The sequence below is a fragment of the Schistocerca nitens genome, chromosome 11 (assembly GCF_023898315.1).
Source record: "Schistocerca nitens isolate TAMUIC-IGC-003100 chromosome 11, iqSchNite1.1, whole genome shotgun sequence".
Classification (NCBI taxonomy): domain Eukaryota; kingdom Metazoa; phylum Arthropoda; class Insecta; order Orthoptera; family Acrididae; genus Schistocerca; species Schistocerca nitens.
In genome coordinates this window covers 196,147,011-196,165,582 of record NC_064624.1, presented here as the reverse complement: position 1 = coordinate 196,165,582, position 18,572 = coordinate 196,147,011, and the positions used below count along the sequence as shown (strand labels likewise).

Here is an 18,572-nt window from a genome sequence, read left to right as displayed (position 1 = left end):
CGGGCGTTTTGCCGCAGTTTCTTAGCGGGTTGTTTACGGCTAGGCCGAGGCTGCGTGTGGGAGCGCACTGCGGCCACGTTGGCCGGCGGGGACATGCCGCACGCATCGTCAACAGCGCACAGAGGTTGTATTTCTCCGACATCACCCCATGCCTCTATGACTGCGCAATGGAGAGAACTTCATCTAGAGTCGCATTCGCCAACTGAAGGGTACGTTGGCGAACTTCTTTGTCGGGTGCCGACCGGATAATAGCATCCCGGGCGCCGACCTGATAATAGCATCCCGTACCATGGAATCGGCATAGGATTCTTTGTGAACGCCAGTAACAAATTGACACTTTCGACTAAGGCCGTGAACTTCAGCAGCCCAAGCGTGATAGGATTGATGTTGTTGTTTTTGACAAAGATAAAAGGCATCACAAGAGGCTACCACATGCATTTGCTTTTGAAAATAGACAGACAGAAGTGAGCACATTTCAGCAAAGGATAAAGATGCAGGATCCTTCAAAGGAGCCAATTGCGACAACAACAGATACATTTGAGGTGAAATCCAGGAAAGGAACAGAGACTTACATGGTTGTTTGTCCGTGACATGAAATGCCAAGAAGTGCTGTCGAAGACGTTTTTCATAATCAGACCAGTCTTCCGCCATCTCGTCGTAAGGAGGAAAAGGAGGTACAGCCAACGACGAGAAACGCCCCGCATTTGACGCCGCGACGAAATCGCGAATCGCCGCTGTTAGAAGCGTTTGCTTTTCTAGGAGATTTTGCGATAGTTGCTCGACAGTAGCCATGGAACCCTGTGGGTCACCGGTGAAAAGGAAAAATCCACTACCTCGTCGCCAATTGTTATAACGTCAAGTTTAACAAATATATTTCAGAACGACACAACACACATAAGTCACAGAGTAAGTTGACAAGCAAGACATGTGTACACCTTAGCATTCGAATGAGCACTGAGTCCCAGTCTAGTGGCCGCTGCTCGGCTGGCCACTTAGGTGGCGCAGCTGCTGCATGGCTGGCAGACAGCGTCGCACGTAGAGGCCGCGCATAATTGCGCAGCGGCACTTTGAATGATCGGCGAGTCACAACAATATTGCTCTTATCTCTGTTGTTACTCACTTTGCAAACTTGTTAATTTTGAACAAAAATGAACCCTTTTTACCTACCTTAATTCCAGGTGCTCTTATACATAGCTCAGTCTGTACTGCTAGTGCACACTGGTTTGCTAACATCAGACATGTTTCTCATTGGTTCATCATAACCTGGCAAGGTGAGCCGATTTCTGCGTAGTATTTTATTTTTCTGTGAAGTACCTGTTCCACATTGAATGCATTGCCACTACAATTTTTTACATTCTGGCCTTACCTTCATTTATATTTTTCATATAGTCTCTCCTTATAAAATTTGCTACTCAAATTGTTCAGTAGTCATCCTAATGTCCTTACAGTGTTTCTGGATAGCACAGGCATTCCAGTCAAAGATCTGTCCTCAACCTTATCAGGAACACATCAGGTGGTAGTAGAACAGCCTACAAATAGTTCCCAACAAACAGTTTGTCACCGTCTTGTAAAAACTCAGATTATTATATTTCAAACTAGCAAAAATAATATACAGCCATCAGAAGCAAACATTGTGGCACACTAATGAAACACACCCTGTCAGTTTATTTTGGATTCAGTTGGATTAGTTAAAAAGAGGCTGAACATGTACATAGACTAACCGAAAAGATACATTTACTGTGACTCGATCATATAAGTATCTGTCATTGTGTTGACATAAATACAAGGATGTTGATTTATTTTGCATATTTTAACACCCTGTTGTCTTATTGGTATATCATCTGTGACAGTGCACCTAAAATAAATAAATTTTTTGTTAAGCTTAATCTATCAGTAAGAACATTATGTATGTAACATCACATCTTGCAGAGGCAGTTATAATGGTCTTGGAATTCTTACAGTCAATTCTCAGTGCTTTTTGTTGCTGATAATAAAATTCATTTTCAGCGAACACACTCACTTTTAGTCTTTCGACAAATTATTTGTTCATCTTTCTTTGATAAATGAAAAGCTCTGTTAGCTATATAGCATACAGCAGTGTTTGTTGTAAAGTTGTGTGACAAATAGTAATATAAGGTAAAATAGACTAAGTATTTAATTATTTTCTTTCAAAAATACCAGAAGAGGGTGAGGGGGGGGGGGGGGTAGCAAGCAGTGGTTAGCATGCTGGACTTGCATTCGGGAGGGTGACAGTTCAAACCCACATCCAGCCATCTTGATTTAGGTTTTCTGTGATTTCCCTAAATTGCTTAAGGCAGATGCCAGGAGGGTTCCTGTGAAAGAGCATGGCTACTTTCCTTGTCTGGCCTTCCCTAATCTGAGCTTGTGCTCCATCTCTGATGACTGTATTGTTGTGAGATGTTAAACAGTAATCTCTTCCTCAAAACTACCAGTGTAGCCAAGTGAATATCAAGCTAGTGATAGGAGTAAACAGCAGAACTTTAATACAACTTAGGAGAGAGAATTTTAATCATACACCATTTTAATGTTTCCCCAGTCTGAGTTTAACCATGTTTGTGTTGTATCATTCGCCAGTGTGACCCTACATTTTCTCTGGATTTGCTGCAAGCTGTCTTTGCAATTACATCAAAATATTTCTAAAATGTCCATCACTTGAGATAGCAAGGAAGCACAAATGAACAATGAAATTTGCCATCACATATTCTCATGTCCCAATGGAAATGGATTAGTTTGCTTCATGGACTGATGGTTAAAGCTCATCCAATGTGTTCGGGTAGTTCCAGTTGACATTGTTCTTCAATGTGCCTCAAAAACAGTAGCCTCAAGGAGTTGGATTACATGAATATGGAGACCAATCCATGCTTGTGTGAGTAAATTTGACATGATGCAGTGCAATGACTCTATCTCTGAAGTGTTCATCAAGAAAGTGAAACAGCTCTTTGGTTCAGTATGGCAGGGCCCATTTTACATAAACACATGGTGGATGGTCAGTCATCCAATGCTTGTTATGTGGTGACAAATTTTGCCAGAAGTACGATGTTCCAAAAGTAAAATGAACCATTTGCTGGTTACTGATTCTCTGCTAAAAAAATTCCAGTAATGCCTCTGTTGCATACCGCAACCCAAACAGTAACTTGGAGAGAATGCCATGGTTTCACTTTCCGTAAGTGGTGCCGTTTAGAACTCCAAACTCTCCAGTTTTCTATAATTGCACATCTATTCAGTTGGAAGTGTGATTCCTCTGCGAATCGCATGCAGTCAAATGCATGCAGTGGGTAACTTTATATTTTGTATGGAAGTGTGTAGACTGTTTTCTAGGGTTTTAAGAGTGCTGGATTCTTTGGATGAATTTCGTCAGGTGTTGCTGAATATGCCCAGAAAATATGGCAAAATTTTCAGGAGTAACTACAGTTGACCTTCAGTCAACATTCCTCAATAGTTCATCAGCCATGCTATATTGTCCATTCGAATTTGGCAAAGAGTTTGTGAATAGGCACTTAACATTAAATCATGTTTGAAAACGGCACTTCATTGCTATAATACAATGTTCTAACCTGTGGTACTTCAGTACCAGAAACATACATTGTTCAACTGAATCCATTATTATTTCTACCCCTTCCTTTGGTATGCTGATTTACTCCACATTTCAGTGGTGGAACTGGTTGCCCCAGGCTTTGGAGTACGGTGAAGACAGGATGTATTGAATTACAGTACCATATGTTAGCAGCTTTTGTAACGACTGCTTTGAAACTTGTATAAAAATTCTTACAACTTTCACAATGAACATGCATTTTGTTGCATTCTTCTATCAGTCTTTGTTTTGTGTTTTGTTTTGGTTTTAGGGCGCAAAACTGCTATGGTCATTAGTGCAAATATCAGTCTTTGTGTCCATGCTATTTATTTTCTAAATCTGGGAAGCCTTTGTTGGACATAATCTACCTGACTGTACATTAGGAAAGCTGGTCATACTATTTGGAATGGCTGGAACAATTTCAACCAAATCTGGAGCACACGTGACTCACTATTGGGTGCTGGTATGAAGGTCCAAATGCTAAAATATAGTGGAAAAGAAATAATGCTGCTGTTTCTTCCATAGATTTCTGGGTTTGTGTTTATTGGTGACAATCCTGAATGCATTTAAACCCTAGAGGTGAGGGTGGTGCTGGGAAGGGGTGGCCATTCATCCATTAAATCATTCATTGTGTTCCATAGATTACACCAAGAAGGAGAAACAGGGCGTATACGCCCCAGGACAACTGGGAAACCGAGGAATTTTTTAATCCAGTAGAAAATCGAGAAAAAACCTGGGAATTTTTTAGAATTCCAGGAATTTGTCATCGTTTTAGTTTCCAGTTAAATTTTTGTAATTTTTACTGGTAAGAACTGATACTCAAACCAAGAATTTTACTTCAGCCCACTACTGCAGAATAATGCTGCAGCAATACAACATAAACAAAGGAAATAAAACCAAAATAAACTTAAGTTGCAAAGGAAATGGGCCCTTTCCAACAACAAAACAGAGTGCACACACAAGCTTCTGCCAATACCAAAATGTGTCAGAGGCTTTAGGACAAAGACTATGCAATATTCCATAACAAAAAACTGCTGCTGATGACCATGACATCACATTGATTTATGTTAGGTTTGTTTGAGCAGTTGACAGTGAGCTTTTGCGCATACACAATTGAATCGCTTATGGGTAGTACCTGCTCCTGCTTACAGCTGCTTGAAATACAGCTGTATCAGCAGTCTTAACAATACAACCAGACACTAACTAGAAAATTTCTTATTGTGGGCCGAAGCTGCCAGATTCACACATCTACAGAGCAGTCTAAGTAGCAGTGGAGAGGGCAGTAGTGTCTGCGTGACCTGTCTCTAGGTTTCGTGATTTTGCTGTTTCTTCTCCATTTAAACTCTCACATCAGGTGAAAACAAAATGAATTTCTGTGGCCGAGAGCTAGCAAGTAAAATAAAATACATCTACATGCATATGAAAAGCTAAAATATGTTATTAGTTTCAGTTTCCTGATTTTATCTTTTTCCCAGGTTTTTGGCAGTCAAGCATTAGTTGCCTTGCAGGACACTGAAGATATTTTTCTTGATTTTTTTAAGAAATTTAACTTTTATTAATGTTTTTCCACAGAGGCAGTCAATTTATTTGAAACAAAGTGTTTCATTCCACAGTATTGGCTAGTGTGAACTGTTTGCTGAATTACAGGTGGTCGTTTTCATCTTCTGGCATGTATGGTGTTATCCTATAATAAAGAACCAAACATGAGGTAATACAGTACTGGTACTCAAAAAAAAAAAAAAAAAAAAAAAATGCAGCCTGAAAACCACACTGAAAAGCTTAATATCAGATTGGGACCTACTCCTTTGTGAATCTGCACATACGCAGGCGCACTTTCATCCCAATTATGCATATTAGTCTGGTTTACGAAATTCTGATTCTCTTGGAATATCCTCTGATGTTCTGTTTTGTTTGCAACGTAATGTTAGATCTCTTAATGCTATATAGGTATGAACATGTGGGCTTCCTACACATTGTAGATGTGCACGCGCAGTTACACCATTTCGTGGTGCTCTCTGACAACTGCTGAAACGAATTCGAACAGGTTGCAGGAAAGTATTGTGAATGTGGTTGAAAAGCGTCACTTTCAAAGTAAAAGTAAGAGTAATTATGTTGTGTGTGCAAATGTTTTTTGAATTTCTTAAATCACAGAGCATTTGGTTCTCATTTGATGCTTAACACTCTGAGGGCCAACCACTTAGAAGAATTTTGAGCTCAGACGTTTATTTATTATTTAAAATTTTACTGGCACTTTTGTGCAATGTATATTAAAGTGTAACGTGCAGAAAAAGACCAATATTATATGTGAAACCATAGCTTTTCTTGCAGCTACACTTGGCATATTATTTTAAACCATTACCTTTCATATTTATGTGTTCGCACTACTGAACAATGATGTTAGTTACTATTGGCGGACTACGTCACATGTCCTATGCTTTGAATACCTGCTATCGTCGGCTGTGAGGTCACATGACATCAGATATGATTGGCTTACTGAAGCACATCGCAATCTTGATTTCAATGCTTTGGAGACTAACGTGCTGTGTTTGGGGAGATTCAAATATATACTTTCATTACACGAAAATATGAAGCATACATGCTGCTGCACATAAAAGATCTTTCCAAAATGTGTGTTTTTTTATTTTATTTTTTTTTTGAGGAGGGGGTGGGTTCATTTTCTGAAGTACCAGGAAGTTCTACGCCAGTGTGTAAAACCAAACCATTCAAAGGGTTGGGGTTGATAAGTTTTATGGTTCCAAGAGAAAGTATTATGTCATCTAAAACAGAAAAAGTGTATATTCACCCAGGGAATAGGGTGTTTTTAACCGGGCCATCTGGGAAAGATATGGGATTTTTTTTTCCTTGTACACATATACATCCTGAGATGCCGAGCTATACATTAACAATGGAGAAGCAACTCATAGATGCTCAGTCAGTACACCATATCAACAAAAAACTATCACTATACTGCTTATTGCTATTCATTCTTGTTGTGCTATGTTCTTCAGTCCATAGACTTATTTTATGCTGTTCTCCTTGCTAATCTATCCTGTGCAAGCCTCTTAAGCTTTGCATAACCACTGCAACCTAGATCCATCTGAAGCTGCTTACTGTATTTATCGCTTGGTCTCCCTCTGCAATGTTTACTCTGTACATTTCCCTCCATTACCAAACTTATAACATCTTGATCAGTTATTCAATCTACTTGTTTCATTTTCGAAGTTCTTCTGTAGAACCACGCTTCAAAAGCTTCTATTCTGTTCTCTTTTTGTCTGAACTACTCATAATTCATGTTTCACTTTCATACAAGGCTACACTCCCTACAACCAGTTTGAGTAATAACTTGCTAACACTTAAAAATTTATATTTGATGTTAATATTTCCCCTTTAAAGAAATAAGTTTCTTGCTATAGCCAGTCTATTACGTGGTCTCATTTCCTTCTCAATTACAACTTCTTTTTCATGTCTTTGGACTTATAACTGCATTCTGGTTTCTGTGCATGTTTTAGATTACTTATAGTTCTCCATATCCTATCTCTATTTTTAGAATTTTTAAAGTGCAGATTCCAGTCGATGTTGTCAAATTCTGTCTATAAATTTAAAAAATTCTATAAATTTAGGTTCACTTTGACCTGTCTTTTAAGATAGAGCGTAGGTTCAACGTTGCCACGTCTGAGCCCAGACTGAGCTTAACAATGGGTCTGCTTCTACTGGCTTCTACCACTTTCTAGCAGTTTCTTCAGTCTTCTGTAAATAATTCCAGTCTGTACATTGCAACCATGAATTATGAAACTGATAGTTTAGTAATGTTCACACGTCAGCACCTGTCGTCTGTGGAACAGCAAATATTACATTGTTCTTGAGTGCCCTGGACATTTCACATGTTTCATATATCTTGCAGACTAGAATGGTTCTCTGATGACTGGCTCTCCCAATGATCTCAATAATTTTGAGGGACTACCATCTACTCTAGGGGCCTTGTTGTGACTAGGTTTTCCAGTACTCATCAAATTATTCTTGCAGCATGTTATATATCCCATCTCATCTTCATCTACTTCTTCTTCCCTTCCTATAAATTGCCTTCCATTTCATAAGACACCAACCACACCTTCATCAAAGACACCAACCACTTTCTCGAACGCCTGGAATCCCTACCCAGTCTGTTACCCCCGGAAACCATCCTTGTAACCATTGATGCCACATCCTTATACACAAATATTCCACACATCCAGGGCGTCGCTGCGATGGAGCACTCCCTTTCACGCCGATCACCTGCCACCCTACCAAAAACCTCTTTCCTCATTACCTTAGCCAGCTTCATCCTGACCCACAACTTCTTCACTTTCGAAGGCCAAACATACCAACAATTAAAGGGAACAGCCATGGGCACCAGGATGGCCCCCTCGTACGCCAACCTATTCATGGGTCGCTTAGAGGAAGCCTTCTTGGTTACCCAGGCCTGCCAAGCCAAAGTTTGGTACAGATTTATTGATGACATCTTCATGATCTGGACTCACAGTGAAGAAGAACTCCAGAATTTCCTCTCCAACCTCCACTCCTTTGGTTCCATCAGATTCACCTGGTCCTACTCCAAATCCCATGCCACTTTCCTTGACGTTGACCTCCACCTTTCCAATGGCCAGCTTCACACGTCCGTCCACATCAAACCCACCAACAAGCAACAGTACCTCCATTATGACAGCTGCCACCCATTCCACATCAAACGGTCCCTTCCCTACAGCCTAGGTCTTCGTGGCAAACGAATCTGCTCCAGTCCGGAATCCCTGAAAACAGCTTCCGCATCCCGCAGCTACCCTCCCGACCTGGTACAGAAGCAAATAACCAGAGCCACTTCCTCATCTCCTCAAACCCAGAACCTCCCACAGAAGAACCCCAAAAGTGCCCCACTTGTGACAGGATACTTTCCGGGACTGGATCAGACTCTGAATGTGGCTCTCCAGCAGGGATACGACTTCCTCAAATCCTGCCCTGAAATGAGATCCATCCTTCATGAAATCCTCCCCACTCCACCAAGAGTGTCTTTCCGCCGTCCACCTAACCTTCGTAACCTCTTAGTTCATCCCTATGAAATCCCCAAACCACCTTCCCTACCCTCTGGCTCCTACCCTTGTAACCGCCCCCAGTGTAAAACCTGTCCCATGCACCCTCCCACCACCACCTACTCCAGTCCTGTAACCCGGAAGGTGTACACGATCAAAGGCAGAGCCACGTGTGAAAGCACCCACGTGATTTACTAACTGACCTGCCTACACTGTGAAGCTTTCTATGTGGGAATGACCAGCAACAAACTGTCCATTCGCATGAATGGACACAGGCAGACAATGTTTGTTGGTAATGAGGATCACCCTGTGGCTAAACATGCCTTGGTGCACGGCCAGCACATCTTGGCACAGTGTTACACCACCCGGGTTATCTGGATACTTCCCACTAACACCAACCTGTCAGAACTCCGGAGATGGGAACTTGCCCTTCAGTATATCCTCTCTTCTCGATATCCGCCAGGCCTCAATCTCCGCTAATTTCAATTTGCCGCCGCTCATACATCACCTGTCTTTCAACAACATCTTTGCCTCTACTTCCGCCTCGACTGACATCTCTGCCCAAACTCTTTGCCTTTACAAATGTCTGCTTGTGTCTGTGTATGTGCGGATGGATATGTGTGTATGCGAGTGTATACCTGTCCTTTTCTCCCCCAAGGTAAGTCTCTCCACTCCCGGGATTGGAATGACTCCTTACCCTCTCCCTTAAATCCCCCATCCTTTCGTCTTTCCCTCTCCTTCCCTCTTTCCTGACGAAGCAACCATTGGTTGCGAAAGCTAGAATTTCGTGTGTATGTTTGTGTTTGTTTGTGTTTCTATCTACCTGCCAGCACTTTCGTTCGGTAAGTCACATCATCTTTGTTTTTAGATATATTTTTCCCACGTGGAATGTTTCTCTCTATTATATTCAATATTTGCTTTATTGCATTGGTATTTTAAAAAATAATTACCTACATCTGTGTAAATACTAAGCCCTGTTACAGTACATTAATACTTGCCTTTATAAATGACAAACTTACTTGCCATGTTGCTAGCATTTCAACCCCTGAATCCAGTTATATAATTTGAGGAAAGAGTGCCTTATGTGGTACATTTGTAATTTCATTTTAACCGGTTGGGATCTCCAGTCTATTACTTCATTACTCAGGACCTTGTTGTGTGCTCTTGCACCAGACTCTGCTGTGAACTGTAGAAAATTTACATGAAAATTATTTTTGTCTTGTATTGTGATTGTGTAGATAGCAATTCAGCCAACACAGATTTTTGCAGCAGAAACCATTAGGGAGTAAATGTATGGGAAATGATTATAAGAAACTAAAGATCCTCGAAAATGTTTCTCAAGATGTGCAGTAATTTCCTTTATACAGTATTCTGCTGACTTCTGGCAAAAAAGACTTAATTTACTGTAGGTGGAAGATAATTCCATAGCACAATAGGGAGGCAAAAAATGCAAAATAAGTAAATACAGTATTCCACTAGAGAAGCTTGAATATTGTGGTAGCAGAGATCTTGATGGTAACATGTTTTAAATATGTCTGACTAAAAGGATACAGAAATTATAATTTTAAAAAAATCTAATCACCAAGCAGTGGCAGGTGAACACACACACACACACACACACACACACACACACACACACACACACACAAGGATTTAACTTTCACAAGCTTTCAGAGCCAGTGGCTCCTTCTTCTGGTGGAAGAACTGGACGGTATGAAAAGGAAAGACTGATTGTATTATATTGATTATATTATTAATAACTGATTATTTCATTGTTATGAAAGGATACAGAGTTTCATATTAAGAAATCCATGAAGTGAAGTGTGCACAAGGAAATAGCTTCTTCAGAATAGGGAATAATCACTACAGATGTACCACAGGAATCAATAGTTGCTCCATTTTTGTTCTTGTTATATGTCAATAACGTTATTTATTAAAGAAGCAGTAATAATTCTTTTTGGTGTCAGTGCAAGTATAATAAACAAAGCTCCTTCATTGTGATTTATTGATAAGAATTTGAGCTTGAAGTTACATGTTACAGGTCATTTAAATGTCTTACATTTGCAACTTTTGTAGTAGGGATAATAACAGGTTTTGGAGATGAAAATTTCAGAAATTTGACCTTTTCCTACTTTCATTTGCTTATCTCATAAGGCATAATATTCTGGGGCTACTTGTCACTGATGAAAAAAGTTTTCTTTGCACAGAAGCTTGCTATCCACTCTAGAACATCTTATAGACAGTTCTTTCAACAGGTGGACATGCCAGGAACAGTCTGACAGTAGATTTGCTCCCTTAAGAATATTGCTGTGAACACAGTTTGAAAATAACAGTAACATTTATCAGGATGGTATTGGAATAAGAAATTATTTATAGTACCTGAAAACATTTCCCTGATTCTGGTAGGAAACGAGCTAAGTAGAATTGAATTACTGATGAAGGTGAGTCATACACACAAAATAATGATGCAACATTCAACTGTTAATAAATGAGTGTGGAACACACACATATTCTGTCTTGAAAAGAATTTCACTTGTGTTTGGTAAAGTGTCAATTCTGTGTAATACCTTTATTATATGAAGGGATTAGGATGAAAGTGGAGCATAAGCCCTTAAAGTCAGTTTTTACAGATAGGACTTTACAGACTTGAATTAATCAACCATGAAATTTTACGTGCTTTTTTATGTATGTACAGCAGGAGTTTAAATGAGTTACTCTGCCATATTTTATCACTAAATCTTTACAGTTTTTACGTTGAAAGATAAGGTTTAACAGAGCAGCAGATTTGGTTCAGTTTCTGTCTGAAACCTTCTATGGAAGTATTTGACATAAAATTTATGATTGATTGGTGTTGGTTTCATGTTAAAAAGAATACAGGTGTTTTTCTTATTAATGATGCATTTCGCGCTGTTCAGCCAAGTTGGTCAATGCCAGTCTTTTTGCTCGATATTTCGATGACTGACCATCTCTTCTTCACCAGGGGATGCAAGTTGTGCTGTTGTGTGTACTAGCTGCCTGGGTCCAACCAGATTGTGAACTATTGTTTGCTTCACATCGTTATTTACAGCTGGTTGTGAGTTTGACTCATAGCACTCATTATGCCCTTTAGTCATCTTTTGTTTTTTGAGTCTACACTGCTATTGCACAAAACACACACATTCTCTCAGTGTTTTCCATCACATGGCTGTGATGTCTGGCAAGATATTAATAAACTAATGCCAGACCCACACCTTGTTTAAATTGAAACCTCAATCTTTATTTATTAAGTTTTCATGCATCTTTATTGTGTTAGATTCCTTAATTATAGTGTCCAACACACTAAACATTTTTGACACAGTATTGGATAGAAATAGAAGTAGCCATTCAATGTGTAGTTGAGATCTGTAAATGACATTGCTGTTCTCACTAAATTTGCAGAGTTCCTCAGGGATAACAAGTTGTGCACACATCTGTATTGTCTTGGTTACAACTCATCTGGAGTGAGCAGCCATGCAGCTCCCCCAAATATTTGTACTGCACATGCCAGTTTGATAGAGCCTGAAAGAGTCAGTGTAAGCTTTACCAGGGGAAACAAAATTTTTTGCATGCCTCATGTGTTGGCAGATAAATGGTAAATGGCAATGATTTCAGGTAATTTCTTGTAGTGCAATCAGTGGCATATAGTATGACAAGGCAAGGCAAGGCATTTGATAGATTTTAAATATCTATCAGTATGTCAGATCCTGTAGAATGGAATGAACACACAAATGAAAATAATGGTTTTATGTAAAATTACTAATCACATGAAACTAAATTAAAATGTTGTTCAGGTATCTGAAATGCTTTACCATCAAAAGAAAAATTAGGCACATGAGTATCTTCCATTTAATTTTTCACAATTTTATGCAGTAATTAAAAATGTTGTGTTATTTTAATAAGTTTTTGTTCAACATTTTTAATTAACATTGATAATAATTGAATAATTTATAAATAAAAATATTTATGCTTTTGAGAATCAAACCAAATTGATATCTGGGCACTCACCTTCAAATCTTGAGAGCAGAACATTTATGAGGACCATCCACAAGGTCCTCTTGTGAATTACAATTATTTCTCATAAGATAAAACTGTATTAATGTAATATGAGCAGTGGGGCCCAAGGAGACAAAATTATGTTAAGGATTTGAAGATGGACTCTCAAAGCTCTAAACAATCTTGCTTTTCAATTTAAAAATACGATTTTTGAATGAAGACAGATGTATTTTTCCCTGTATGTTTTACAAAAATTGAGTGCCAGAGTTTGCCAGGTTTTTGTTGGGTGGCGCCTCTCCATCCACAACTTTTGAACGCATCGAGGTATATCTGCTTTGTACTTTGTCTCAGCCAAACATGCTACAGTCATCTAATTTTTGTCTCTTTTATCAGGATTCCACAAAGGCAGTGCTGGATGCCATACTGGAAGCAGAAAGTGATTGCTGCCCACCACCCTCGCTGGTGCCGAGGGAAGATGTGGTGAGTGAACTGGTGATACGGTCACACACCGTCCTCCCAAGTTTGTTTATTTTTTGTGCCTAGCTGCAGTGTGTGTTTGAACATATGTAGCACTTATTTTTGTCTTAATTTGTTGGTGTTTCCATAATGCTAATAAGTTTAAGATGATGAGGAGATTCAGCTTACTTGGTATCATTGTTACAATTGATATTGGGCCTCAGGGGTTGCCTCTAGTTCTTTTTGGGCTGTTCGTTTGCAGCTCTCTTACACACAGACTGTTCTCTGTTACTCAAGGTCAGGAATAGCAATGACAACTACCGTACTATGTAGTTCACACAGTTATGTTACTGTTCACTTACTAATGAGGCTAGTTGTAAAGTTTCAACCATCTCCTCAAGCCAGTGTAATTTCCTGCTCATCAAAATATTATTTTCAATGAGTAGGAGGGAGCAGTGACAGTGCAAATGGAAAAGGCACCAGAATGTGTAAAGCTTGTGTTAAATGAGCAATGTCTGTGGTGTGAAAATTAGGGCAGGAGGGGTGAAGTGTTGAGATGAGTGCAATTGATAAATAGCTACCTCGAAGAAAAAGAAGCAAAGTATGCACAATATATATGCCTTCACTGTTGTGGCTGTGCCCTCTTTTAATGTTTTGTGGTTCCTAGCTTGATGAGGAGAGGATGGTATGATAGGTGGGTGGCCAGTGTCCTCTTAGAACAACACAAAAAGCACACATGGTTAAAATACACTTTATTACAGGAATGAATCGAGTACTTAACTTCAATGATGATTCGAGTCTGAAGTTCTGTGGTTAACAGCAATCAAATAACATGTACTAATTCTTCAATCTTGTCCATCCCCTTATCACAATTACATACAATGACTAGCGTTCCCTCACACCTAAGATGCGAGGTGATTAGTATCACTGTGGAAGAAGACTAGACACAGTGTGATGTATTGAGGTGCAATATGAACCAAGTCCCAATGCGACATACTGAGATACAGAGATTGAGACAGCTCAGTCGAAGGCTGCGACCTATATGCACACTACCCAGGGGGCATTATTGGCTTATAGCGTGGGTGCAAGTCTTGATTTCTCTTGTGATAGGTGTGCCTTGTTTAGCACCTGCTTAACAATGTTTCCTAGTTCTGACCGGTGTTCTGGCAGATGCGTACGCCAACACATTCCTCCCCACGAAATGCTGTATCATCTTCATGTGTTGGAGATGCGAGTGAAACAGGGGATGGGGAAGGGAGGCAAGAACCTGGACGTAGAGGTGCGCAAACCGTGGCTATGGTGCCTCAGACCATACAGCTACCTCATGCGGCACCAAACAAGTCAAATGGATGTAAGTCAAAAGTATTTTCACTGCCTCCTGATTGCAGTACAGTAAATTTCACTATCCTATTGTGAGATTTGTAAATGACAGGCAAACTACACTGTCCAACTGCTGGGATTTCCTGTCCATTGTATGCGGTTGGGTGCATGCTAGATTTTGACAGGTGTGGTGAGCCTAACCATCGTATGTGGCATGATTAAGAAAAAGTTACAGAAGCACTTGTGTCCAATTGAAAGTCATCTTGATGGCCAGCAATTTGTAGTGTTTCAAATGGTTGAAATGGCATGGCCCACACTGGGGTGAGATGAGGGCACAACCTTACTTGAATTATTTTTAGACCCTGTAGTCATTTTTCAAAAGACTGCAGTCACAGAATGTGCACAAGACATGTTGTTGCAAGAGCAGGCAGAATTGGCGTTCTTCTGCCATTGCAAGCAAACTGCCTGGCCATGGCCTTTCTTTCCACATGAGTAACATGTCACATTGCGTGATGGGAAATCTTGCCACTTATGGCGAGCAAAACAGTAAGGGCAAGACTTCATTAGATTTACAGGCCTGGCTACTTGTTTACTAGGCTGTCTGCATGTCGGTGTGTGCTCTTGTTGTGGTGGCTGATGGGGGCAGTTGCGGGCAAGAGGCGGCTCGATCTGTCAAATCTGAACCTGATCAAATTTATCAGTGACTATGGTGCCGGAATCAAATTGTTGTAATATGTGCAACACTTAATGGTACGAAGGAGCTGAGGACGTGAGAATCCATTCTCTGATTCTGCTATCAGGGACATTGTATGTGATTGCATCACGGATCATCATGTCATTATAAAAGTTGCTACAACTACACCTGAATTTACACTTCCTAGTGAGACCCTGTAAGTCAGTATATCACTGATGGTATGTCTGTTCTGGCTTTTTCTTAAGGCAAAAGAACTGAAATCTGGTTGTACTTACCTGTGTGCAGAGGGTGGAATAATTGTTATAGTTCTGATGTTGTTAATTGTACTCCGTCTTACTCACACTTGCCTGGCAACTAACTTTGTGCGAGTTGATGACTATCACTGTGGAAGACTAGAGCACACTGTGATGCAACGTACTGAGATTGAGAGCTTGAGACAGCATAGGCAGCGGTGGCGGTGACCTATATGCATGCTGACCAGGGGGCATTATCGGTGCATAGCTTGGGGCCGTGTTTTGATCTTCTCTCGTCATAAGTGCACCTAGTTCAGCACATGCTATACAATGTTCCTAGTATTGACTAGTGTGCTGGCGAAGGTGTACACCAGCACATTGACAATGTGGATAAATGTACTATCTTGCACAAATGCTACAAAATTATGAAGGGTACAAGGAAATACTAATTTTGCTGGAACTCCACAACTTGTCATACAGAACTGCACTTAAAAGCTAGCAAACTAACTCTGACAAAGTCATAGGAAAACAAACTAAATGCTGATGTGGTTTAAAGTGCCTTAAAATGTTTATTCTAATGGCTTTCATTCAAGACGTGTCAACAAGATGAAATATTTCAGAATGATCACAGATTGCAAAGTAGCATGAGGGCACAGTGTGTAAATTTACAAGTATTATGAAGTTTTAGGGTTTGAGTCTACTAAAGGTTTCTTTTTTTCTCTTTTTCTTTTGATGACTGCTGCCAACTGCTGTCAATACATTGGTTACGAGGTAGATGACAAAGTACAGTTGATTTTGTAATCAGTGTGTAGTAGGTGCACATACATTTTTTATGTTATGATTTACAATTTTTAGAGTGAGTCGTGAAACAAACATCAATGAAACAAAATATTCTCACACAATGAACGTTGTATGAAGGAGAACTTGCCACAATATCATTTCAAATTCAATAAATATGGGAGGAAACATTGCATGCGCATTCTGCAGCTTTGGTTTCTCACATATTAATTTTGCAGCCATTAACCATTGCCTGAATTTACCCATCAACCTTATTTTGGATAGTACACACCATTGCACTTAGTTGCCAACAAAAATGAAAAAATATTTATGAGTGGCATGGAATGTCTGACCTGTGGAAGTCCAGTCTGATGCTATACATATCTGACTATCATGCCATTTTTAATGTGGTTACTGTTCTGATACCGTGTAGGTAAATTGAACTTTTCCATTTAATGAGAATGGAACTCCTGCATGAGCACCATGAATGGCACTGTGAATGGCATTTCTGAGAGATAGCTGGCAGCTTAAGAATTGTTACCCAATCAGTCTTCTCTTACCCTAGTCTTGGCACATGTGCAAATGTGAGAAAAATTGTTCTCTATATGAAATTTGTTTTTAAACTGTACCTCAGTTAACATATCATTTACAAATGAGATAATTAAAAAAAGACAAACTGTTTTAGATTTTTATGGACATATGAGGATTAAGTAATGTGGTAACTAGGTAAAATAAATTTATGGCACACACAAGCATCTCTTCCCCCCCCCCCCCCCTCGTGGGTTCAGGGGTTAGAATAGGCCCGCGGTATTCCAGTATTCCTGCCTGTCATAAGAGGCGACTAAAAGGAGTCTCAAACGTTTTGACTTATACGTGATGGTCCCCTCTCGGGTTTGACCTCCATATTTCCAAATTCTTCCGAAGAGCGAGCCAATTGGGGAAGGGCGCCTTAAATGGTGCATTGTGTCTATTGAGCTTTCTCGTCGTCACATTTTCATCCTGCTCGTTCTCCATCTCTTCGGCAGGGATACATTCCTGGGTGCGATTTCCACCATGCACTGTGCAGTATTGCTTTTTGTGGAGACGATGGCCATGGACTTCCTTGCACCTAATATCGAGCACGATAGCCAGTCAGTTATGGTGGGGCCGCCATGTACCCTGTTGGTTGTAGCCCCCTGACAACATAGGGATTGCTCTGCTGATGCCTGCACCATTAACTCCCCACTTATGCCAAGGAGTAGATGCCTATCTCCCTGGGGCATCAGGACTCCCGGCAATGGCCATTCTGCCAGGTGGCCCGTGCTGAGGCTGGGTGGCACCCGTGGGGAGGGCCCTTGGTCGGAGTGGGTGGCATCAGGGCAGATGACCCGCAGTGAAGTGTGGTACATCATCTCTTGCTGGTGGCCAGCTGCCAGCAGTCTCTAAGCATTCTCGGGCTCAATGCAATGCTCAGAGATACGATCCCAAATCGTTCCCCTCCCTGGCCACACCATGGGAGGAGCGTAAGGCTCAGGATGGCACTGACACTTATTTGCCCCAGTTCCTAGTTTGTACGAGAGCTGATGGGGAGTCTTTCATGTCAACAAAGCCTCAGTTCTTCGTAGAGCATTTAGAGGAAAAGTTTGGGGAGGTGGAGGGCTTGTCCAAAATGCGCTCTGGGTCAGTATTGATAAAAACGGCATCCTCTGCCCAGTCATGAAGGTTACTTGCTTGTGACAAGTTGGGGGATGTTTCAGTTACCATCACACCCCATACGAGTTTAAGTATGGTCCAGGGTATTATTTTACATAGAGACCTTCTTTTGCGGTCTGATGATGAGCTGCGCTCAAATTTAGAACGCCGAGGTGTTCATTTCGTCCGGCATGTTCATCGGGGTCTGAAGGATAATCAGATTTCTACTGGTGCCTTCATTTTGGCCTTTGAGGGTGATACATTACCGGAGAAGGTCAAGGTGATGGTCTACCGCTGTGATGTCAAGCCCTATATCCCTCCGCCGTTGCGGTACTTTTAAGTGCTGCAAGTTCGGCTGTATTTCGAACCTCACATGTCGAGATTGCAGATGCCCATCACATCCCAATAGTCCATGTGCCCCGCCTCCCATCTCTGTCAACTGCGGAGAGACTGCAGGATCTTACAGAAAGAGCAGAAAATCATGGGATACAAGACTCTGGACCGACTGACCTATACTTAGGCTAAGAGGAAATATGAATGACTCCATCTTGTGCAAATGACTTCCTCATATGCCGCCGCTACGACAACCATGATAGCCCCATCAGTTCAGCGAATTCCAGTCGGTTCACCGAGCCATACAACTCCACATGCCCCCTTGCCCATGGGGGCACTACCCACCCTGTTGCTCCTGCGCCACCTACCTCGAGAGCAACACCTCTCCTCCGCCCCCCCCCCCCCCCCCACCCACAGTGGATGTC

At 40.8% G+C, this 18,572-nt stretch overlaps 1 protein-coding gene across 3 annotated transcripts in view; it reads left to right on the top strand.

Annotated features, from left to right (window-relative positions):
- The window catches only part of LOC126212879 (zinc finger protein 555-like), a 70,256-nt gene that overhangs the window by 19,915 nt on the left and 31,769 nt on the right, over window positions 1–18,572 (top strand). For all 3 annotated transcript variants that reach the window (XM_049940380.1, XM_049940379.1, XM_049940378.1), the window contains exon 3: window positions 13,057–13,143. In XM_049940380.1, the coding sequence (XP_049796337.1) occupies window positions 13,057–13,143 (87 nt within the window). The remainder of the gene's footprint in view (window positions 1–13,056; window positions 13,144–18,572) is intronic.